The following is a 23,351-nucleotide window of genomic DNA, read 5'->3' on the forward strand; positions in this document are numbered from 1 at the left end:
AGTGTAACACAAACCTTTGGGATAATGAAATCAAAATCCTTGTTCTGCCCCCATCCCATAAAAATGTCTGGGTGCTGCTTTGTGTTGGCCTGGGAAGATGACACACCTAACTGGAGTCACATCATAGTGGCATTTTACAGTCACTTTCACTTATTTTCATTGCTGTACAGAATTGCCTCAAGGTTGTTTCGTGCTTTTACTGGAGTCCTTTGTCAGAATCTAGGACAGGGTTTCTGATCGCTGCACAAAAGCATTGGTGCTGGGAAAAGCTATTTCTTTGCTCTGCAGTTAGAGAAATAGGGCAAAAATATTACAGTAGCTTTGGAGTGAAAGACGAGGCAGCAAACCCCACTCTTGAACTGTGGCTTTCGTGACTGGGCCCCAACCTCCATAAAATGTGTATGTCAGATGACCAAGTGAATTAGATAGTGACAGAATTTGAGGGAGGGCCACCATTTCTTGAGTGCCACAGACTTTTCAGGCTCAGGGGGACACATAGTTTATCACAGCAGCCATTACATTAGAAATTAATTTAAATGGAACATGAGAACCATCCAACTCATGTAAATAGAGCCCAATAATAAGGTGCTACTGTTCTACACATGCCATATAGAACTGGCTTTGGGAACCTACAAAACCTGTGTCTAAGTGCAGTCGCCCTAGTTTTCGAGTCACCCTATAATGTGGGACTACAGAGATTTGCTACCATCTGAATATACTGACCTACCCTCTCCTAGACATAAAGATTACTGTGCTCTCCACTGCCAGCTTTGGACAAGCCTTCTTGCTCCTCCTCCAGTGAGCAAAGCAGGACACACAGTGGTCCTTCTCTCTTCCCATTCCCCAGTGCAGAAGGGGGAGAACCAGAAAGGGGATGAGGGAAAGGAAAATGAGACTGAGGTGATTTGTAGAGAGGGGAGTCCTGTTTAGATGAACTGGTACCATCAGTTCTCAAAAATGCCTTCTTTCATATCCAGCTTGCTAGGAAACTTGATCCCTTCCTCCCAGATGAGGACCTGGCCACAATAATCCATGCATTGGTCATATCCAGGCTGGATTACTGTGACTCATTGTATCTGAAGGTGAATGTGAAGATTACGCACAGGCTCTACCTGGTACAGAATGCAGCTGCCCACCTCTTCTATGGCTTAGACTATGTCAGACCCATAATCAAGATCTTCCACTGGCTCCCTGTCAGCTGTCAGTGCCAGTTTTAGGCCTTGGCTAATTTTCAAAGCAATTAATGGATCAAGCCCCAGCTACATCAAAGACCAAATTTTGACCTATGAATTACCATTACAGTTGTATGCTTCTGGGACAATACAGATCACAAAACCCAGGGCAAAGCATATGAGATCTGGGAACCATAATTCTTGGTACAGGGGATCCGGCTATGGAACAACCTTCCAGATGAGATCAGGTGAATTCAGTCTGACCATCTTTAGGAAATGTTACAAAGCCTTCAGTTTAGAGAAAGTCTTTTCACCATAAGTGATACTCACAACTCACACACCCCCTTTTATTCCCAAATTCCTCCCAGCCCCTCAAAAAACCTACCCTAAGCAGAGTGTTGACGCTAAAAGAGAAAAGTGCCAATGACTCCATGGAGTCCATTAGGGACTTTGCTACGGGTATTGCTATCTTTGCTATGAGGAAGTTGCTTAGGTACACGAGTGATGGGTGGCACTATAAAACCCTAAAGTAGACAGAAGGAGGAGAGTTTGAATAGATAACCCCAGGAATAATTTATGCTTCTTGTGGTTTACTGTATGTAAAAAAATCCATTAAAAATTGCACTGTATTTTAATATTTTGTGTTGTCTTTTCAACCATAACATTGTGAGTGATACAACCATTTGTTGTCTTGACTAGAGAAGACACACATATAATACATAAAATACGTGTGGCTGCTGAGTCCATCGGGGGAAAAATGCATTCTCTACTGTAGCATTTCCGTTAGAGACTCTAAAGACTCAAGCAATGACAGACTTTCATGTTATTATCCTGCTCCATATGATCCTTTTCCAAAGTCACAAGATAATGGGTTATTTATAGATTGTAGAAGCTTTCTGTCATTCACTGACTATATTATATTTAGAGTATATAGATTTTCCATAATGTAATTACTGCCGGAAAATTGACTTCCACTTGAAGCACAGTTGCATTTATCTCTGTGTTCTAGTGACCTCACCAAGTTTACTCCTGCACAGACTGTGACAAGTGAAACTTTTCAAATTTTTTTTTAAATGAACTTACTTTAAAAATTATTTTAAAAAAAAAACAGTGATGGTTGGTCATTCTAAGCTTTATATAGTTTCCCCATCAAAATCACGAGAGTGTGATTGAGCAACCAGTCATGGATGAAGTGTAAAACAACATGAAAAAATTATATCTAAATTAATAAGACAGACACCTGCTATGTGTTGTCTAGAGCAGTGGTTCTCAACCTTTTCATTGTGTGTGGACCACTTGAAAATTGCTGAGGGTCTTGGCAGACCGCTTAATGAGCTTTCCAAATATTTGTACCATTAGCTAAATATTGTAAAATGCTTTGGATAAAAGCGCTATATAAAAAAAACTTAATAACGTTTTTTATTCTACAAATGAAAGCACACAACTCGTATTTTAAGATCAGTAGTCTTACCTTTCTAGTGCAATGGATGTGCCCTCTCTCCCCCGCCACGGCAGCCCCCGAGCTGGGGCTGGGAAGGAGGAGATTCTCACCCCAGCCACAGAGCTGAGGCTGGGAAGGAGCACTGAGGCTGGGAAGGAGCACTGTCTCTCTCTGGCAGCCGCAGCCCTGGAACTGGGGAAAGTTGCCTTTTTCTCTGACCACCGCAGCCCTGCACGTCCCAAATTCCTCCCACCCCCTCTTCTGACTCCACTGCCCCCTCCCACTTACCCCCTATTCCCCCCAAGGCCACCACCTCATCTTACATGTGTTTCTTCTCCAGGGTCCGGGCACCTAATTAGTGGAGCCACGCCTGCACGGCTCCACTAATTAGGTGGGTGGCCCTTCATTCTTTTGTGTGTGGCCACCTAGGCGTGCATCTTAGAGGGTACTATCCACGGACCACCTGTATGGAGCTCGCGGATCACTGGTGGTCCACGGAGCACAGTTTGAGAACCTCTGGTGTAGAGGTGTGAGTGTACATAAAGCCTACACACATCTACACAAAATCCATTTTCCATCAAAAGTCTCAACAAGAGGGAGAAAGCAGAATCCTAGTTCACGTTTCCATCTGGACCTGTGAAACTTGAATCCCTTATGTTAAGGCTCAGTGATGCCTGTTTCAGTTGTTTTGCTTAGTTTCCTTTTTCACAGCAGACTCTGGTAATGGCATCGTAGCTGGAATTTTTGACACATCAGTTTTGTCTCTTGTTTGACAGCACAGCTTTTACACATTTTAGTTACACTCATTTTCTTTTTTTTTAATGCAGTACCTGTGGCAGATATAAAGGCAGTTGTGACAGGGAAGGACTGCCCTCACATGAAGGAGAAAGGTGCTCTTAAACAAAATAAGGTATGACTTTCAAATTATTATAAATGTTCACACTGCAGAGTACAAAGACTGTGAATTTGACCTTTCCTGAAATAACTGCATTCTGGCTTTTGCAAATCCATTTGTACGTGAACACACACACAATCACTCACACTCTATTTTTCTGTCTTTTTCTGTTTTGATCTAGGACCATGTGCGTCAAATTATTAGACAAGCATACTTGGGTGGGCTCAACCCTATGTTTAACTTTCATGGCATCTGTGCATTATGATAATTGTGGATAAACACAACACATACGGACAAGTGATCAGGTGGTGCTAGCTTCTGGGTGGGTTCCATTGAGTCTAACAGAGTAGCAATACCTATTGATGAGTGGCCTAGCAATGTTACCTGCTGAAAAATTATCCTCATTAAACAAATAAATTGTGCTTACCGTATTCTCTGATGAATCTGTCACTGCATCCCTGTCACACAGCAAAGATACAATTTATATCCAGTTTATAGTAATTTCAGATTGAGGTGTGCTAGAAAACCCAGGTGTGAAATGGATACTGATGAAAGGATGCGATGTGATATTTGAATTTTAAGGAGGCGATGATGCGTTGAGTGTTACAGTGGGATTGAGAAGAGGAGGCAGTGTTCAGATCCAGCTTAGGTTTAGGATATTTTTCAGAGTTTGAGGTCAAGAAGCTGAAACTAGCACTAGTGTTCAGGTTTCATAGTGCTAAAATCTTGAGCTTTTTTTTTCCTTTTTTTGCTGAGAAGTTAGTTCCCAATTATGAGAGCTTGGGAAATCCAATGATCTTTAAAGGTGGAAATCCCTTACCAACAGGTATATTCATGAGACTTCCATCAACATGTGCTGCAGATGAATGTCAGTGGGGGAATCAGACCCTCACTGCTTTGGATCTGACTTGAAACCACAGGGTTCTAGCCAGGGGATTTGAATCTGAATCTATCAATGCCTGACATTAGGAATATTTTGAAGTTCTGCTTTTGATCCACCTCTAGTTGTGATGCTTAGAAAGATTCTGAAGCATAAAATATTAAAAATAGGATTTCCTACCTCAGTGGTGTTTAATTTTGAAAACAAAATGTGTGTGTTTAATGTTCATGAAAGCGTAGGACTAATGACAGATCTGGAGCCAGGCACAGTGAGGACGGGTGCAGTGAAAGCTTCCCAATGTAACCATTACAATGTACCTTTCTCTGTCCATCCCTACCTCTGGTCTTTTCCTACGATGAGAAGGAGATGTGGACAGGTAGAGACAGCTGAAACTAGCTTTTCCCTCAGTAACTGATTCTAAGATACTACACTGATGAGGGCTGGAGGGACAGACCATCTCAGAAGCTCTGTTTGCGTATGTTTCCCACACAGGTAACTAATATCAGCTCTATTTGGCTTATAGAGCAAAATAGTCATTTTGAAATATAGAGTGTACCCTCATCTTCTTTCACTATAGAATATTCCTGATTGAAAATGAAAAGCCTTATCAAATGAAAATCAAAACCACACAACAACAAAAAAAGCAAGGAAACACTTTCCTGGTTAATTTTCTGAATCAGTACACAAACACACACATACCCACAATAGATTTCACACAGCTCCTACTTATTGCTGCATCTGAGACATCAACAGCATTTGGCTGTGGCAACTATATGATATATATGAAGTATTTTTAGTGCTTCCTTATCTTGGCATTCATTTGTCCACAAAAACAAAGACAGAAACCAGACAGTGGGTGATGAAAATTTGTCATCTTTATAAACAGCAGTGTTTAAGTAGAGTTTAATGCTAAATAGCAGGGCTACAGATTTGTATGCCCTCAGCAGTCAGTAATGCTCCATTTCCTAGGGTAAAATTGCAATGGACTGGCATAAAGCTGCTAACCAAAGATGTGGAGATTGGGAATTGATAGGTAACATAATTACATCCATAGCTGTTGAATTCAGTTTTTGGTACAGACTGTAATAATCTTTGTCATTACTCCATTTATTATGTTGATTTTTCCATGGCCTCATTTTCTGCTTTAGGAATAACAGAATTTGGAAGATGAGTTCTTGTGTAATACAAACTGTATGAACAATGTCTGCAACATTTTAATAGTCTGTGCAGAATATTGCAGCACTGCTTACATAAATTTTAATTTAATTTAGTTTGACATCTGAGAATCATGTATCAAAATCTCACAAACCCTGTTTTCTTTGTATTTACAAAATGTGGAGCGTAGGTTGAAGTTTCACAATTGAAGAGAGGATTTAAAAGAACACCTTCATCAAGTTATGACATATATATATATAAAAATAACAAGCACCTTAATGTGTATTCATTGGCAGAAAAGAAAATTAATGAGAGAATGAGAATGTTACACACAGGAATAGAATTGGCAGAATGTTCTTAACAGCGGCTTCATCGTTTCTCCATTGGCCAACATCAGCCCTTATTCTTCCAGTGGGATCATTTAGAAATAAACAGGAACAAAGCTGAACTGGAATTTTGATGCCATGTGAAACTGGAATGGCTTGATAGAAGCAGTCTTGAATCCATGGTTGTTTAGTCTTGCTCACATTTTAAATTGGGTTCAATTTTTAAGGCTCACTATTAGGCTCATTTGTGCTTCTCATATAATATTAATATATTTTATGCCAATGAATTGTATTTGATTTAGAAGGCATTTAACGAGGAAGTATGAGACACATGTTCATCTAGCTATGGGTATTCCCCAGCCATCCCTTCCATTTGCTGACTTGGCAAGTTTAAGAACTTAAGAACAGCCATACTGGGTCAGACCAAAGGTTCATGTAGCCCAGTATCCTGTCTTCCAACAGTGGCCAATGTCAGGTGCCCTAGAGGGAATGAACAGGACAGGTAATCTTCAAATGATCCATCCCCTGTTGGCCATACCCAGCTTCTGGCAAACAGAGGCTAGAGACACCGTCCCTGCCCATCCAGGCTAATAACCATTGATGGACCTATTCTCCATGAACTTATCTAATTATTTTTGAACCCCATTGCAGTTTTGGCCTCCACAGGATCCCCTGGCAATGAGTTTCACAGGTTAATTGTGCGTTGTGTGATGAAATACTTACTTTTGATTGTTTTAAACCTGCTGCCTATCAATTTCATTGGGTGACCCCTGGTTCTTGTGTTACGTGAAGGAGTAAATAACACTTATTTACTTTCTCCATCTGTGGTGAATTTTTAGTGAGCAGAAATTAATCTAACTTACATTGTTCAGAAACGTGTGTTCTCTTTAATTTCATCTTGGTTATCACAGAACAAGAACACCAGCACACATTCTAGGTAGTATACTGTGGGAACCATCCTGCCCTGGCATTGACTTAAGATGATTTAATAGGCCTGTGGTTCCCAACCTGTGATGTGGGCTGTAGGAACCATGAGACCACTCAGGATGAGGTGGAAGGATGCTCACATGGTGGTTTCAGCTGCATGTGACCGCTTGTGCTCCTCAGCCTTAGGCAGTGGCAACATAACAATTAACCAGTAGCAAAGTGATCTGAAGTTTCAGATCAACCAGAAAGTATGTATAGGGTGTAATTTAAAGTTTGTAATCCAGATTCTGGTCTTGTTACACCATTGTAAATATGGAGTAACCCCACTGAAGTCAATGGAGCTACTCTGGCTCTGTGTACCTGTGATCAAATCTAGTCTGGTATATCTGCTATAGCCACCATAGATTTACAGTTGTTTCATTTTTGATCCTCAATATCATGAATGTAGGAAGCAGCGCTCCTGTAGCTTCTAGAAGTATAGGAACAACAGTTGTATGACTCTCTTCTCTCCTTCTTCAAGAGAGCCAATAAAGACAATTAGTGTTATGAGACCACTGACCAGGAAGCAAGGGGGTAAAAAGAGCCTGTCCCATGATATGGAGGGGAATATTTCTGAATCCACCAAGTGGAGGCTACACTAGTCACTTCACTAATGACCGTTAGTATGCGGTAAAAACTAGTCAGAGTTGATACTGAGACATGCTACAATAACTGATATACCACATCTACTTGCTATTCTCAGCATATGGAAATACCACAGTGCCTTAGATAGCAGTGTGGTCACTGTTGATAAATGCTAACTATTTATTCACATAGGCTGGCATTTTCAAAGGAACTTGATTCCCATTGACTTTCAATAGGAGTTGCATGCTTCCCTGTCTCCCTTAGGCTCCTTTGAAAATTCCAAGTTCAGATACATAGGGGAAAAAACTGATCATCTCTTTCCAACTTCCCCCTCCCTCCCTCAAAAAAAATCTTATATGAGATATTTATAACTGAACAACAAAAACAGTAATATCTCAGCTAGATGCAGCTACTGCATAGGAGGAGCTAACATTTTTTATTTGTAGCACTTTATGCTAAGACCATTTGAAAAGGAAAATAAGAATGTGAACCACATTGAGAAACTTATTAATTTATCCTTATTATTACAGTATTTCTTAGACACCAATTATGTACCCAGTGTTGTGTCAGAGTTTATAATATAGCTTTAGAGGTTACATGGACTTGAAACAGGTATGACCTGTACACACACACACACACACACAGAGCGACCGCCCAACCCAAAGATCTTACAATCTGAGTAGACACACAGATAATGGCATTTTTGAAGAGCAGAGCATGGAAGGTGGAAGTTATTGCCACTAGGTTTTGTGGGACTCTTGAGTTCTCAGGAGGGGTTCAGAGGAGGACAGGTAGGGAGTTAGCACCTGATTTGGGAGCCTGTACAATGCAGAGAGGACAGCATGGAATAAGGCACTGAATCTGCAATGGGAAAGAATTGAATGAGGCAGTGAGGAGAGAAGCTTGGGCTGAAACATGAGGAGTGGGGAAGTGAGAGTAGAAGGAATGAGGGTAGAGATGTAGGAAGGGGTGGAGTGGTGGAAAAGTTTGAAGGTGGTTATACTGTGGCCCAGATTCTTGGGGGCAACAGTGGAAGTGTAGGTGAGGAGAAACACACAGGTAGCTTTTTCACCATGTTTCTGCCTTCCTTCCTTATATTATTCAGGGAAACTCTGTGTAGCTACAGAGCTGCTTTATGTTACACCAGCTTGTAATGACTCTCTAAAGGGCGTTATGTTAGTGGGGATCACCAGAGTGCAGGTCTGTTTGAACACTCACCCCTCTTATCCCTAAAATGCCCCCTACACTAGTGGGGGTGGGCCCTGAGAGGAGGGTGAAGAGTCAGCTATGGCAGCCTTCTGTGCTCCTTGGAGATTTTCCTCTGTGTGGTTGGATCCAAACCCACATGGGACACATTTGCCCATTCTGGTTCCCATGGCAACCAAAATGGCAGAAATCTCCTGAGAATGTATAATTTTGTAAGATTTCCAGCATCAATGATAGCACAAATACCACAAAATGAACTGTCCTTGTGAGATATCTGTCTTATGGGGCTATGGCTATGCGAGGTTTTGGTGTCTCTGGTCTCAGACCCTAGCCATGGCATGGCTCAAACCAGAACCCAAACTCTAACCTAATTTGGAACCCCACACTGTCACTGCTACTCATTTCAGATTTTTAGCCTTGCCTAAATCCCATTGACCCCAGTGTTGGTTCCGTTGTTGTCAGTGTCTCTTGTGATACGTTGGCACCATGGCAGTATTGGTTGGAAGTGAAGTAGAATTTCAGGTGAGTATCATTTTATTCTGGTGCGTACAGTAAAGTATTTCAGATTTCTTCAGAGTTGTTGGGAGGGAAGAGAGCAAGGTGTGAATGTATGACTCTTTCTTATGGACTTCTAATATGCGTTTCTTTGTGACTGTGTTCTTCCAGGAGGTGCTTGAGCTTGCTTTCTCTATATTGTATGACTCAAATGGCCAACTGAATTTCATCGCTCCTGATAAGCATGAGGTAAGTAGAGGTTAAAGTAAGGGGAAACCAGGATGAGGTGGGGTGGGGAACACAGCTGTCCTGCGTCTCTAAAGATCGTACGTTTTCAGAGACAGTCTTTTTGTTCTGTGTCTGTACAGTGCCTAGCACAATAGAGTCCTGGTCCAGGAGTGGAGCTCCTAGGTGATACAGTAATACAAATAATAATAAAACAGAGAGAGACCTCTCCCTTTTCTGTTCTGGGAGAGCTGTGCTCGCTCATAACTCCCCCTCCTCCTTTCCTGGTGTGGTAAGAGCTCCTCTTCTTAATTCAATCTACCTTAATCACTGGAAAGTAGGTAATTCTCCCAAGTGAATACAAATAAAACTTCAGTCTTCTCCTGTGTGATCAATAATCAATTCATACAAGATTACAGATTAATCAAATTAACCTCAGGATAACGTCCCTGGCCTGTACTATCAAGACTGGTAAACACCAACAGGCATCATCAGCTAGTCTTGACCGCACTCCCATACCATCAGTGGAGTTTATGGATATAAACACATTGGCCTTTTATGGTACTGAATGGCACAGCCCCCCTTTCTCAGTTTAATGTTGTTAAGCATGCCCCGGCACACAACACTATACATTCTGCTGTATCCACAGTGTGGGATGGGACATAGCTCTGTGAGCTGGTGGGTGTTTGTGCAAATAAAAAAGCAAAACAAAACCGCCCACCCCCAAAGAAGCATACACCTTGGAAGATAATGGTCAATTTCCAAATTGATGGTGGAAGCATCACAAATGATTGTCTCAAAGAATTTGGGATTTCCAGATATAAACTTAGAAGGATGCTTAGCACAAGAAATGACAACTAAAGTGCATTAGGTATGCAGCTTTCACATTTGCAATTCTGGCTAAAATCCTTCAAACAGATGTTAATTCTAATAGAAGTAATGAGTTGTGCACATTTGGCTTTTCCTGAGGATTAATTTTTCAATGTCACTTAAAAGCTTTTTCGTTCCAGGAAGTGATCTGATGGCAAATGTTCAGTTAAGAGAAGTTGACAATAAGGTTTCTAGAGCTCCCAAAGCTTCAGCTACTGTTAAGAGTTACTGTTTTAGACAAGACATAGTCCTCTTGAACCTCTAGACACACGTTGCGTTCTTTCTGCCATAAATTCTGCAAAAATTTAATTATAGTCCATGTTGGCTCTTAGGGGCGAATTATCATGGAAATTAGTAAATATTTCAGTCACCTCCACTGGAAAATGCAGCCTCTGACTACTGCCATCTTCTAATGAACCAACACAGGCCTTGTAATCTTTTCCCAAATATCCTCCTCTGTTTTTACCTTCAACTTTGTCCAGCTTCTTTAAAACAAAATTGGCATGCCTGAAAAAGTCTGCGTTTGTGACCAGAAAGGCAAGGGCCAGTGTCAGGGCAGGGCAGTGGGCAGCCAGTGTGCATGGATCAGTTACCAAGTTGTGGTGAGGAGACGAGTAGCGGAGTGGGGGGTTGAGCCAGGTCGGGATGCTAGGAAGCAAGAGTGAGGCTCTGAATTGCAGACAGAAGGCATGTAGCCGAGCCAGACATGAACCGGTGTCAGGGGTTCACAGCAAGGCAAGGTCTGGAGGCGGAGGAAGCAGGCAGTCAGTGTCATTGCTCAGACAGCTCCCTGTAAGGGCTTCCTGGTTTATATACAGGCATGGGCCAATCAGCTGGCTGCAAGGTGCTGCCACTCAGGCCCTGCTGGGCAGTACTTCCTGCAGCGTTTAGCTTCACAGGTTCCCCCACCAAAAACCCAGCCCGAGTTTCTGGTGGTGGTGCGGATATGTCATAATTGGTCTTAATTTTGCAGTGTTAACTTAACTTAGCAGTGTTCCCAACTTTTGAGATTTGTCTATCAATATTTAGTGTGTTTAAAGGCTTAAAAACCAGAAAACAAATAAAATGAACCCAATTTTTTTAACTCATGATGTGTGAGCTACCATCACGGTTTTGGGGAGCCTGACTCATGATCTTTTAAATTTGGCAATCGAGCTTAGCCAGCTTTCAACGCTCATTGCTATCCAGAGGTGTGAACACTTTGCGATCACACTGTCATATTTGTTTTTCATTTGAATGCTGAGAGCTGGTTTTCACTGAATCTCCCCCCCCCCCCCCCAAAAGGTGGATTATTCCCTCCCTGCTTTTTGACAGAGAAGGTCATGAGACTGGTTATAATTAGGTTTCACTGCCACTTCATTAAAATTAGTCTGTATTAAACTGAGTTGATTCTTCAGTGGCTCTTAGTCTGTTTTGTATGTTGAAAGAAATACCACTGAATCAATGCCGTAATTTTTCTACCAACTCAGTAGGATTTCTAGCAGTTCCTAAATTATATGTGTCTGATTAGGTTCACTTGCCAAAGTGGAGATGAGACAAGGAGTCCCTTTCTCCATCCACTGCGCCCACATAATAGGTGGCCAGAAGAACGTTGCCAGGAGCTGGAAGGGGCTCCAAATCGGTACTATTTGAACCAAAGGAGGACTATGGCTGCTCTGCCCTCACCAGCGCACTGCGATGCTTGCACTGAGGGAGCGCTGGTTACATCAGATGATCAGATGTTACAGGGAGAGCTTTCCAGTATGCTTCCACATGTAAAAGCCCCTCCGTTTCTTTTGCAATTATTCCTTTACTTCTCCTGATAAAGTGAATCCTGGCAAAACCATTTTCAATAAATCTTTCTTATAGACATGTTTAAGGAAACTGTGTATTTGCAAAATACCATGGAGTTGTGTGTTCGGCATTAATCTTATTTTCAGGTCAGCTTTTTTTTCTTTCTTGGAGGCCTGTCTACTCTAGGGAAAAAATGTATATTTAAAACATGATAGCTTAGCACGATTTAAAATCCTATTGTAGACAGGGCAAGTTAGAGTTTGAAACCTTATTAGCTGGTCAGCATGAACCATAAATAGAGCCCTGCAAATGTGCAGATACCTGCAGACCATTTTTGCGGATAGTGGATCGGATGCAGATACAACCACACAGGGCTCTATTCCCCAGCGGCGCCTGGCTGGCGGCGTCTGATTCAGACAGCCCAGGGGGGCGCAGCGTGCTCGGGACTGGTGGCCAGTAGCTGGGGCTGGGCAGCAGGTCGGACTCTGGGCTGTCCAGCATGTGCTTGCAGCGCCACTTCCTGTCCAGCAGCTCAGGCAGCTCCAACATTCCCACCATGGCCCGGCCCAGCAGCACTGGCCACGCTCCCAATCCCAGCCTGCCAGCTTCTGGGCAGCAGGTCCCACCGCTGACCATGGGGATTGGAGCAGGCGGGGCCCCAGCACCCCACCCCTCCGCCCCACTGTGATGCAATACGCACTGCCATGTGCCGTAGCTCGTGAGCACCCAGGAGCAGCACACAATGCGGTGGCCCAGGCCCCGAGCCCCCACCCTCTGCATCGCCCATTCTCCTTGAGTCCCATCCCGTACTACCCATTACCCCAAGTCCTCACCCTTCTGCTGCCTCTTCCCTGCAAGACCCTGCATCCCCACTCGCTCCTTTCCCCCGTACTCCATCGCTAGCCCTTGTGAGGTGGCTTGCTGATGCGGATACAGGTAAAAGACGGCTAGCAGATCGCGGGTTGATCCTGGCGGATGCGGATCCACATTTTTGTATCCGCGCAGAGCTCTAACCATAAATTCCACACTAAGCAGCTAACACATTAACACTACAACTTGCCTTGTCTACATTAAAGGTGAAATCCTGGCTCTGTTGAATGCAATGAGAATTTTGCCACTGACTTCAGTGGAGCAGGATTTTACTCAAGGATTTTGAAGTATGTTAACTCTCATATTTTAAAAACACATGCTTTTTCCTAGTGTAGACATACGCTGAGATATTTTTTCTCTGATTCTTATCAGTATTCTTTTTCTTTTCTTGTGCAGCACACAATCAGCTGTAGCTATCTGTAAGTTTGGCTATAACTTACAGCACACGGTTGGCTAATTTTAAAGTCTATCCTTTGGCATGAAATCCAGCAGAAACATTTGTAAGATAAAAATTCAGCTATGGTTGATTTAATTTTTCCCTTATAACTAGGACACATGAGTTCATGATTGAAATCTTTTTATTTTTAGATGATACCATTCAAGTACTTTTGTTCATAGTTGCGTAAATGGTTTGTAGTAATAAATGGAAGTGACTGATTAGAAGTTGACTCTTGTTCACCAACCTCCCCTGGGTTTGTTGCTTATTTAAAACAGTTATTCAACTTATGTTTATCTCAAGCTGTCAGCTTTGGAGTGAGATTGCATTTCCTATTAAAAAAAAAGAGAGAGGGAGAGAGAGAGAGAGACAGCAAGAGAAGAGGTTCTTTACAGGCCAAACAAAGCTGTTTAGAATTATGCCAGGATAACTTGACATTTAGTTTTTATGAAGGACAGAACATTGATTAACTTCATACTACTACAAGTAATTTAGTTTCCTGCTTTGGAAAATAGATCCATACATATTTATTAACATAAAGAGGTGCTTATGTATAGGTTATATATGTGTGTGTGTGTATCCTTGTTCTTGTGTATGTGCGTTTGTATATACACATACTTAATATGTATTTGTACGCAACCTCACCTACATACAGCATGTAGTTATATACTATATTACATATTTCTATACTAGATATATGATGTGAAATATATTTGATCAGATCAAATGTATTTTAAAATCAAATATATGATTGTGAAAACATAAAAATTAGATATCTGAAAAGTCCTGGTAGGTTTTCTAATCCACCTCCCTGATAGTGCAGGATTCTTTCCATATAATACATATTTTAGTTTCCACAATATAATTAGCATTTATGGCAAATATATTTTTCCATGTAGGTAAATACTACATCAGCATGGGTCCAATTTGACTCCCATTGAAGTCCATGAAAAGCTTCCCTTAGACTACATGAAACTTGGATCAGGCTCGTAATGGTTCATGATCAAAAATACATGCGTTGTTTGTTTGATTTGAGTGCGAAGGGAAGACAGAATATCACGCTACAAAGTGGCACTCTTGATATTGAAGGAGAAGTATCTTTTAGAAACTACTTGGTTTACTGTATACAGTTTTCTAGTTTACCAAATATTAGAGCTGGTTGCATTTTTTTAGTCAGCATTTTTTTGAATTTTTTAAATAAAGGCCTTTTTTCAAATTGAAATTTTCACAAAGAAAATTTTCACTGTGTTTGAAATTTTCCAAACAAAAAACCACCCACACCGGAGCAATTCCCCCCAATTTTTTTTAAATGGAGTATTTTTCATTTCTTTCAATTTGTTTCCCAGAATTTTTGTTGCCATATTCTGACCAGTTGTTTGAAACGTTTACCTGTTTCACGTTAAATCACTAGCTAATCAATATGTTTAAAATTAAGCCAAAGAAGTGCTTAAGCACATCTGTCTAGTTTAATTTTAGAGGTGTTCTTCAGTCACTGGAGCATAAATGCACTGGAGAAGATGCAGTTGGCTGATTTGTTTGCATGGGAAAGCAGGTCTAGACTTAATGGAGGTTTTTGTCTTCCATGGCAGTACTGTATCTGGACCGATGGATTGAATGCCCTCCTTGGGAAGGATATGATGAGTGACCTGACACGAAATGACTTGGACACACTGCTCAGCATGGAGATAAAGCTGCGTCTCCTCGACTTGGAGAATATACAGATTCCTGATGCTCCCCCACCAATTCCAAAGGAGCCCAGCAACTATGATTTTGTTTATGACTGTAACTGAAACTGCCCATTGAAACTCCCATTTAAACTGGAAATATTATAACTGGAAAGATTAAACAAAGAGAGAGAGAAGTCCACATGTGCACACCTTGGATTATGGACTATGGTTAAAGCACTCACTTTTCTTTCCATTCCCTGCATCTTTTCCTTTCCCCTGATCCCAGCTCCCCCATTGCTAGTCAAAAACTACATTGCTTTAATTAACTTCTAATTGCAGTCCATTGGATGTGGCTAACGCGAAGACCACTAAGCAGCGTCCATCAGAGGAACTTTTACATTTTTAATGCTGGAATAGGCATTCTAAATAAAATACGATGCTTCCAAACTGCATGCCTACGAAACCAAACCTGGTGCTGCAGGTGCTTTATCTGGAAGTTGGGAGGTAGAGAGGAGAAGCAGCTACTGTAAGTGGAAGGTGGAGAGAGCGAGATTTTCCCAACCCATCCCAAGAGTCAGCTCACAACTGATTCCAAAAAAAGATGAAAAGTATTAACTGTTTAATCTTCTGCACCATCATCACTGTCATTATCCTTTACATTGGCAACAGTGTCTCCATCATCTGTGCTCTGCCAGAGTTATAGTTTCCTAGAATGAGTAGTTTGCAGGTTTTTGCTGTACTGTGCACTATACCACTGCAATGCTTCTAACTTCTTTTTTTGCCGTCTCTTAAATAGCCCTATATGTCTCCCGAATTACTAGCACAAATTGTGAATGAAGGCACTAGTTGTGTTCTCTCCCTGTAGCTATTCTAAGCCTCCGTTGCCTCTAAGATTGGCTTGATGCTATCCAAGGGTTTTTCTTTTTTGGTTCAAAGTAAAATAATAGTTTCCACAGATTAATGAAAATGGTGAGACATCTAAATCAGCATCGTCATTGCTACAGTGTTACAAGTTTGCAAGGGATTTCTTTTTTGTTTTTGTACAACGGGTTCTAACTTTTTGGTTTTGTTCTTTGGCCAAACAAATATATTTAATGAAAAAGAATTACATTGTGAGTTTATTTAGAGATGATGTTTTTATTTTTAATATCCATTGAAAACATTTGTCCGGGGAGGGTAAAATATCCAATATTTCCTTCAACTTTGCTGTTGAATAAAATCTGAGTTGTGATGATACTGGAACTTTGTTTTTTTTATTTTGAAGTTCTCTTTTACTCTCTGTCATTTCTAGCACGTCTGAGGCCTCTGCTACAAAGGGGAAAGGGAAAGCGTAACTTTAGGCTCTATGGTAGCAACATAAGCGTCTGATTATAATTACTATTTATTTATTTGATGACAAAATTGCAATTGGCAAGTCTAAAAATCTGCATTGCAGTAGATAGGTGAGCCTTTCTGAAAGGCAGCCATTGACAAATCTAAATGCAAAGCAAACCAGTACGATTACAGTCAATTGTAGGCCATTATTTTTAGGTTCTCATTTGCTGAAATATCTGAGCGCCACATGCTTCCCTCCTCTTCCCTGAGTGGAGCGAACCAGAAACCAAGGCTGCAGATGCACAGTATGAGGGAGTGCTGGCTTTGTTTCACGTTTTTCCCCTCCTCCCTTCTTCAAATCCTTTGGCTGCCTACCTGTAGGTATTCCACTGGGTCAGGCGCCAGGGATCTGGAGGTGCGGGGCCTGGGTCCTGGTGAATCAATCTCTAATGCAAAGATTCCACCACCTCCAAAATTCATGTCTTAGTCAATGTTAACTTGCATGGATTCCTCCTCTAATATGTGAACCCACGCACAGGGATTTTATCAGACCCTGTGGTGCCATGAAGCTAGATGGGTAAATTGAGAAACAGAACCTCCATGCAGACGGTCTGTGCCTCTGGTAGCTCCAACAACATCTGCAATTTTTGAGTAGGCCAAACACATTGACACCTTCACAGAATGGGTGGGGGTGGATCACATCCTAGAGATGAAAGGAGGAAGAGGAAACTTCATGAATTCAGGTATGATGGTCCTAAATAAGATACCTTCATATGGTTGTAATTGCAATATGCCTACTGTACTTTGGTCTAACAAGATAGAGATAAGATTGGTTTAGATGGTGAATGATGTTAGAAAAGAAAAGAGAATCTACAGATAAACACGAGAGCAAAACGTTACTGTGGGCCACAATCTGAGAAAAGATGAAAGGAAATTTCAAACTCATGGAGTAAAAGCTGGAGATGTTTAATGTAAGGAAGTGTTGCCAAGGCTGCATCATAGATAATCAGTGTTCACAAATGGTGGAAACCCAAGGCACATGACTGCTTTGCAGGATTGGTAATGTGATCTGGATTTTGGAATGGTACTTGGAGATTGGGCATGGAAGTAGGGGTACACCTTTGTCCTGGACTGACAGTTACCTCTTTCTCTTTTTTTTCAGTTGGCTAATGGAGATTGGCATTGTTTTTTATATATGTATGTATGTATGCTCCACAACAATTTGAATGGTCTGCATTTTACAAAATCTAACAATTAAAAAAACATCATTTCTAGGTAACAGGATAAAAAAACCACCCATGTCAGTGGTGACTAAAAGGTCTGACTGCTGTTTGGTGATCTCAGGCCGCACCATAAAATATCCGAAGGATCAAATGGTCAAGGAGACAGAATATCCCCCTCCCACATTAAGATGATCCCTCCGGGATAAACTTGAGGCATATTGGGGAGGCAGGAGACACCTGAGCCAGATTCTCATTTACCCTGAGGCCCCTTTGTACCATTTAGTGTAAAAAGGCCTTCTTCTTATGTGGCATCTCCGTTACTGGAGATTTCCAACCATGGTTGCCCATTCTGAATGATCCTCTGTTAATCTCTTTGTGGATGAATAGTCCATTTGGTTCACCCAGGATACCACATTGTCTATCCAAGATCTTTGTTTTCTTCCTCATGTTCTGCCATCAACTTTCCCTTACAGAGCTCATAAACATACATTGCCTACTGAACCTTTTAAAATGTGCCCTGCAAATAAAATCTTCATTTGGATAAGATTTCTGACTAGCATTTGCTAAGTTCCAGTACCTGTTTGTTGATTGCACAGTCTATCCATGACCCGAAGAAGAATTCTGTGGAGCTCAAAAGCTTGCCACTTTCACCAACAGAAGTTGGTCCAATCAACAATATTACCTCACGCACTTTGTCTCTCCTGTATCCTGGGATGAACACAGCTACAACAACACTGCAAACAGTCTGTCCATGATATTTTCAGAATTCTTGCTTAACACCATAATTCAAAGGATTGTAGTTTCTGTATTATCAATTGTTTGAATGTCCATGTTTCACAGTTGTAATTTAACACAAACCAAATGTAAGTTTTGTAAAAGTCAGAATTTAGTATTCAGGTTTATATTCCTTCTCATCAGATGTTTATTCTTTCAGAATGCCTCTTTCACTCTGGCTAGTCTGGTGCTGACCTCAGTATCCAATATTCCATCTTCTGTAATGATACTTCATAAGTAGCAATAATTTCTCACTAGCTGTACGGATGTATCATTTACTGGAATCTTGCATATTTTCCCAGGATCCTTGCATTCCACCAAATTTTTTTTCTTTCCCTCATTTAACTTTAGACTATAGTATTTGTTATAAAAACAATGAGGAGTCCGATGGCACCTTAAAGACTAATAGATTTATTTGGGCATAAGCTTTCATGGGTGAAAATCCACTTCTTCAGATGCATAGAGTCTTTGTTATATTCATATATCATCTCCACTAACTTCATCAGACCTTCTTCTATCTCAGCCAACAGCACTGTCAAATACGTAGTGAATGTTATTGTCACGGAGTCACCGGGTGATGCTCTGGAACTACTCCCTACAAAACCAGTCAGGACTCTGGGGGAGCATGCCTCCTCTCTCTGAGCGTACTGTCTCCAAGGCAAGAAGCTTACACAGCTTCAACCTTCCTGGGTCTGACCTCAGAGCATTCAGCATCCCCTTCCACACCATGCGCTTCCCGCAGCGAGTCTGCCCAGGCGGGGCTCCTGGGGAGGCCTGAGGGCCCTGCCCCGCAACTCCACAGTCAGATGTGACTCTCAGCTAATCAGTAAAACAGAAGATTTATTAGTCGACAGGAACACAGCATAGGACAGAACTTGTTAGCACAGAAATCAGTGACTTTCAGCCAAGTCCATCTTCGGGGGAGAGGAAACCAGAGCCAGGGCTCTGGTCCTCCCTCTGAGCCCCAAGCCAGCCGAGACTGACTCACTTCCAACTGCCTGGCCCCTGCCCTTCCCATTGCTCCTCCTCCGGCCTTTGTCTTGCTTCCTAGTCGAAGAGTCACATGGTCACATCCCCCTCCTGGGTCTAAGGTTACGAAGGGGCAGCCATAGCATCCATGCAGGCAGCTGGAACAGCCCTCGCAAAGGTCACACATGTTTATTCCCACCACCTAGACATTGGTGCAATACACACGGAAACGGAGGCACGCACAGCAGTAAGGCTCACATAGGCTCACATACAACATAACCAGGGAAAATCCCCACTTCATCAAAGTTATTCACCCATCTTTCCATTCGTCTTAATATCTTCTTCTGTTCCTTCAATTAATTTAATCACTCGCTATAAATGTTGAATAAAGTTGATGACACTATACAATCTTGTTTCAGTCCTCTCTTGATCTCTATAGATTTTCATTTTCATCTCCGTTATAATTGCCTTCTGATTCCAGTATAATTGTTTTATTATTGGAGTTCATATCCAGCAATCCCTACAGGCCTCATTATGTTGAGCAATTTATAGTGGTAGATTCTGTCAAATGCTTTTTGGAAGTCAATAAAACACAAGTGTACTGTTTCCACCATTTCAGCTGATCTTTCTGGTATGAGCTTCAGGTTCATATTGGTGTTTATTTCCATATTTGAAGGCCTAAGGTTGTTCGCTTAATTCCTTATCAGTCTTTCCTTGTATTGTATCTTAAACAACTCACCATGTCTTAAGAGGCATGTGATAGTAGGCTGATTGTTTTGTAGTCTTTACAACGAAACTGTGTATCTAAATCCCAAAAATGAACACTGCTATGGATTATAAAGTCTTCTGGAAATTCTCCTGTCCTCTTTAACAAAGCTTTCAAGTTTTCATTGCTTATGCCTTTTAACAATTCAGCTGATATTCCATCACAACTCAGTGCTTTTCCATTCAGCAGTCTCTCTATTGCTGCCATGATTTCTTCATCCATTATTGGTGGGCTAACTTGATTAATATCTAGTTGAGGTTTTTTAGGTCTATTATGACCATATAGTTCCTGGATCTATTTTCACCATCTCTTGTTCTTGTCTTTAGGGACTATGCATTGTCAGTTGTCAATTTTTGTCCTTAATCGTCATATTGGTCACCTTTCGTCTGTAATTGAAGACTATTGTCTTTTGATACATCTCACTTTGTTTTATTTATCCAATTGTTCAATTTCTTTGCGTTTCTCATTTGGCCATTCAGACTTTTCTAATCTGCCTTTATTCTTTATTTTATTTAGTCTTCTTTTTCTGTTGTCAATCTTTGTGCTTTTGTAAGAAGTTAATAGCTAATAGAAGCTTGTGTAGAACAAATGAAATCATTGCTCTGATGGATGAAAGAAGGAAAGTAAAAGCACAGAGATCAACAACAGGAAAAAAAGGGGGCCTTAAAATGGGCGTAAATTACATTTAATATGATTTACTCCCACTTTAAAGGCGCTACCAGAGGAGTATAAAAAGGCCTTAGTGTCAATGAGAAAACATGTCCTTTCAGTCTCCAGGGCTATCAAGCCAATATCTTTCCCCATTATGTAATTCGCTAATATTTTAAAAAATAAACATTTAAAGATGAATAAATTACCTACTGCTTCACGTTCATTTAAAAATATGGGAATGAAAAGAAAGTCTTTGCATATGCTATTGTATGTTCAGGGAAAGCTTTCATATGTAGTATTCAAGAATCTTCAGCAGACAAAATACCATTAAAATCGCTTGTATAATTTCAAAGTTGATCATGGATAATGCTTGAAAAAGCCATAAAAGTGAGAGAGAAGGTGGTAAAGGTAAGTCTAATTTTAGTTTCTGTTTTTAGAGTGATTTTTCTTTTGGAAAGCAAATCATCTTATTCAGAAAAACCTGAATTAATAAAAACATGTATCTTGGAATGTCTGAGGCCTCAAAATGAGTGTAAGGATAAGTAAAGAAACAAAAATACTAAATAACCTGGAGCAAAAGAAAGCAGCGTGTGTCACAGAGAGAGTCCTCTAGAGCCCTTGATTGTTCTTTTTAGCAGTAATTCCCTCTTTAATCTGGTGGCCTGTTTTATTAAACATTAGGATGTGTGGGGAAAGCATCCTCTTACCAGGCGACAGGTGATGAGTCTGTCTTTAGATTTCCTGTACAACTGCATAGGTTTTGACTCTTTCCCTCTTTGGAAGGGTCCTCTTTGTTGCTTTTTTGTCCATGACTGCATTTTATTTGAATATTGTAATTTTTGTCACATAAATAGTCCAAGTACAAAATGTACTATTTACAGATGATTCATCTGTGTGTCCACAGCCTCATGCTGCAGTCGGAGCCCTGCATGGAGCTTTTGTGGAATCCACTGGTTGATATCTGATCTCTTCTCACTGCTTTTTCTTAGGCAAAGCAAGTAGAGTGCTGATCCACAAGAGTGGTGGTCATGCCACCTGTAACAAAACAGTGCTGGCCAAACAGACTAGGGCCACTGAGACCCCTACACAGTACTCCAAACAGAGAGGAAGAGGGGAGAAACACCACTCCCCCTTCCCACAAAATGCATCCCAGTGACATCCTGATGCTGCAGTTTGCTGTTAGTGACATGACGTTGCATCGACATGGGATGATGATGGGTGGCAATGATGCAGACATTAACTAATATGATGTCAGGATTCCACTCTGCAATCAGTTCGTAGCTCTCTCTGACTCCATTCAAGGGCAAAATGACTCTGTCTAGTTCTATAAGGTTGAGAACTGCTAATCTATGTTCATACCCAAGGGTCTGGGTAGTGGAAGAGCATTTTTTATACTATCATCTCCCTGCCTTTCTCTTTTGTTTCGGCTGCTCATTATTAGTTGCTGAAAAAAGGATGGAAACTAATGTGTGAGGTGAAAGTTGTTCCTCTAATAAAACTCAGCAGCCTGAAAAGGATTTTCCTCTGATTTTTTTCCTCCTGTTATGGGAGGTTTCTAAAGATCAATCATTTAACCAACCTAGGACCAACTCAGCTGGCCAGAAGCAGGGGAGGAATGCTTAACATTTAACAAAAGAAAAGAACTGTTCTTCCTATAAATATATGAATATAAGCTGAAGGGAGAAGAATTTCCCTTGTTTAGTATACTAGTGCACCCCTATGCATAGCCATTAGCATATTGAAATGTATTGGGAGATACTTTTAGAAGGGAGTTTCCAACCATTAATGTTAGCCAGGTACCCTCTTTTCCCACAATGTTTTCTACATCAAGACAATAGTCACTCGGTGTCTCTTTTGGATTACAAGCAAATTTAAATAAGGGCTCACATCAGGTGTCATTTATTGACCTGATTAGCAAAGCACTTAAGCATATGCTTGCATCTATCCCCATTCAGCAAAAGGGACTTGACTTCAGTGGGACTTAAGCACGGGCTTAAGTGCGTTGCTGAATCAGGGCTTATTACAAGTGCAGCTTTATCTATTGCTAGGCTTTCCTTGTTGAATTTGGGAAATTAAAAGTGAATACCTGCATCATTTTACTACATAAATTGTAATGGGACTTGTATGCTTTTTTGTTACTTTAAGAGATTAAACATAATAGGGCTTGATTTACATTTACGCTATGGCCCCTTTACTCTGCTCTGGCAGGGACCTTAACCTGGGCATAAATATAATGTTAAGTTTGAAATGACCATTACCTTTGATATTTGAATTGAGGCAGAGCAATGAAACACTGCTAAAAGCACTGCTTGGTTGGTGTGGGACTCTGTACAGAATGGGTGTCAGCAGAATTCTGCACGTTTCCAATGAGGTGGCTTCAAAGTGATGGTTCAGGCAGGTCAAGTCTCTCAGGGGCCTGCTGAGGTCAAGGTTAAATGAGTTGTTGACTCTTTCAGACTTGTAGCAATTTATATTATATTTTTCCCAAGCAGGTGAAGACTCCACAAAGGTCTCCTATCCAAGAACAGAATGGGTCTAATGCGGCTTAGTTTTTGGGATCACAGCCTGAGCTAATATGAGGGAAATAACTCTCAAACAAGTACACTCAGAGTATAAAGTTTTCTACTAAGGACAGTTTGTTTTTATAGGTGCTGGAGAGCATTTCAGCTTTTACTGTAGACATTGTTTCTCT

General features: G+C 41.1%; 1 protein-coding gene across 5 annotated transcripts in view; it reads left to right on the forward strand.

Moving 5' to 3' along the window:
- The window catches only part of ELMO1 (engulfment and cell motility 1), a 413,997-nt gene extending 397,801 nt beyond the window's left edge, over window positions 1–16,196 (forward strand). For all 5 annotated transcript variants that reach the window (XM_073332875.1, XM_073332876.1, XM_073332878.1 and 2 more), the window contains 3 exons: window positions 3,441–3,523; window positions 9,293–9,370; window positions 14,885–16,196. In XM_073332875.1, the coding sequence (XP_073188976.1) occupies window positions 3,441–3,523; window positions 9,293–9,370; window positions 14,885–15,085 (362 nt within the window). In that variant the 3' untranslated portion in view covers window positions 15,086–16,196. The remainder of the gene's footprint in view (window positions 1–3,440; window positions 3,524–9,292; window positions 9,371–14,884) is intronic.
- The last annotated feature ends 7,155 nt before the right edge of the window (window positions 16,197–23,351 follow it).

This window comes from Lepidochelys kempii, chromosome 2 (assembly GCF_965140265.1).
Source record: "Lepidochelys kempii isolate rLepKem1 chromosome 2, rLepKem1.hap2, whole genome shotgun sequence".
NCBI lineage: Eukaryota > Metazoa > Chordata > Testudines > Cheloniidae > Lepidochelys > Lepidochelys kempii.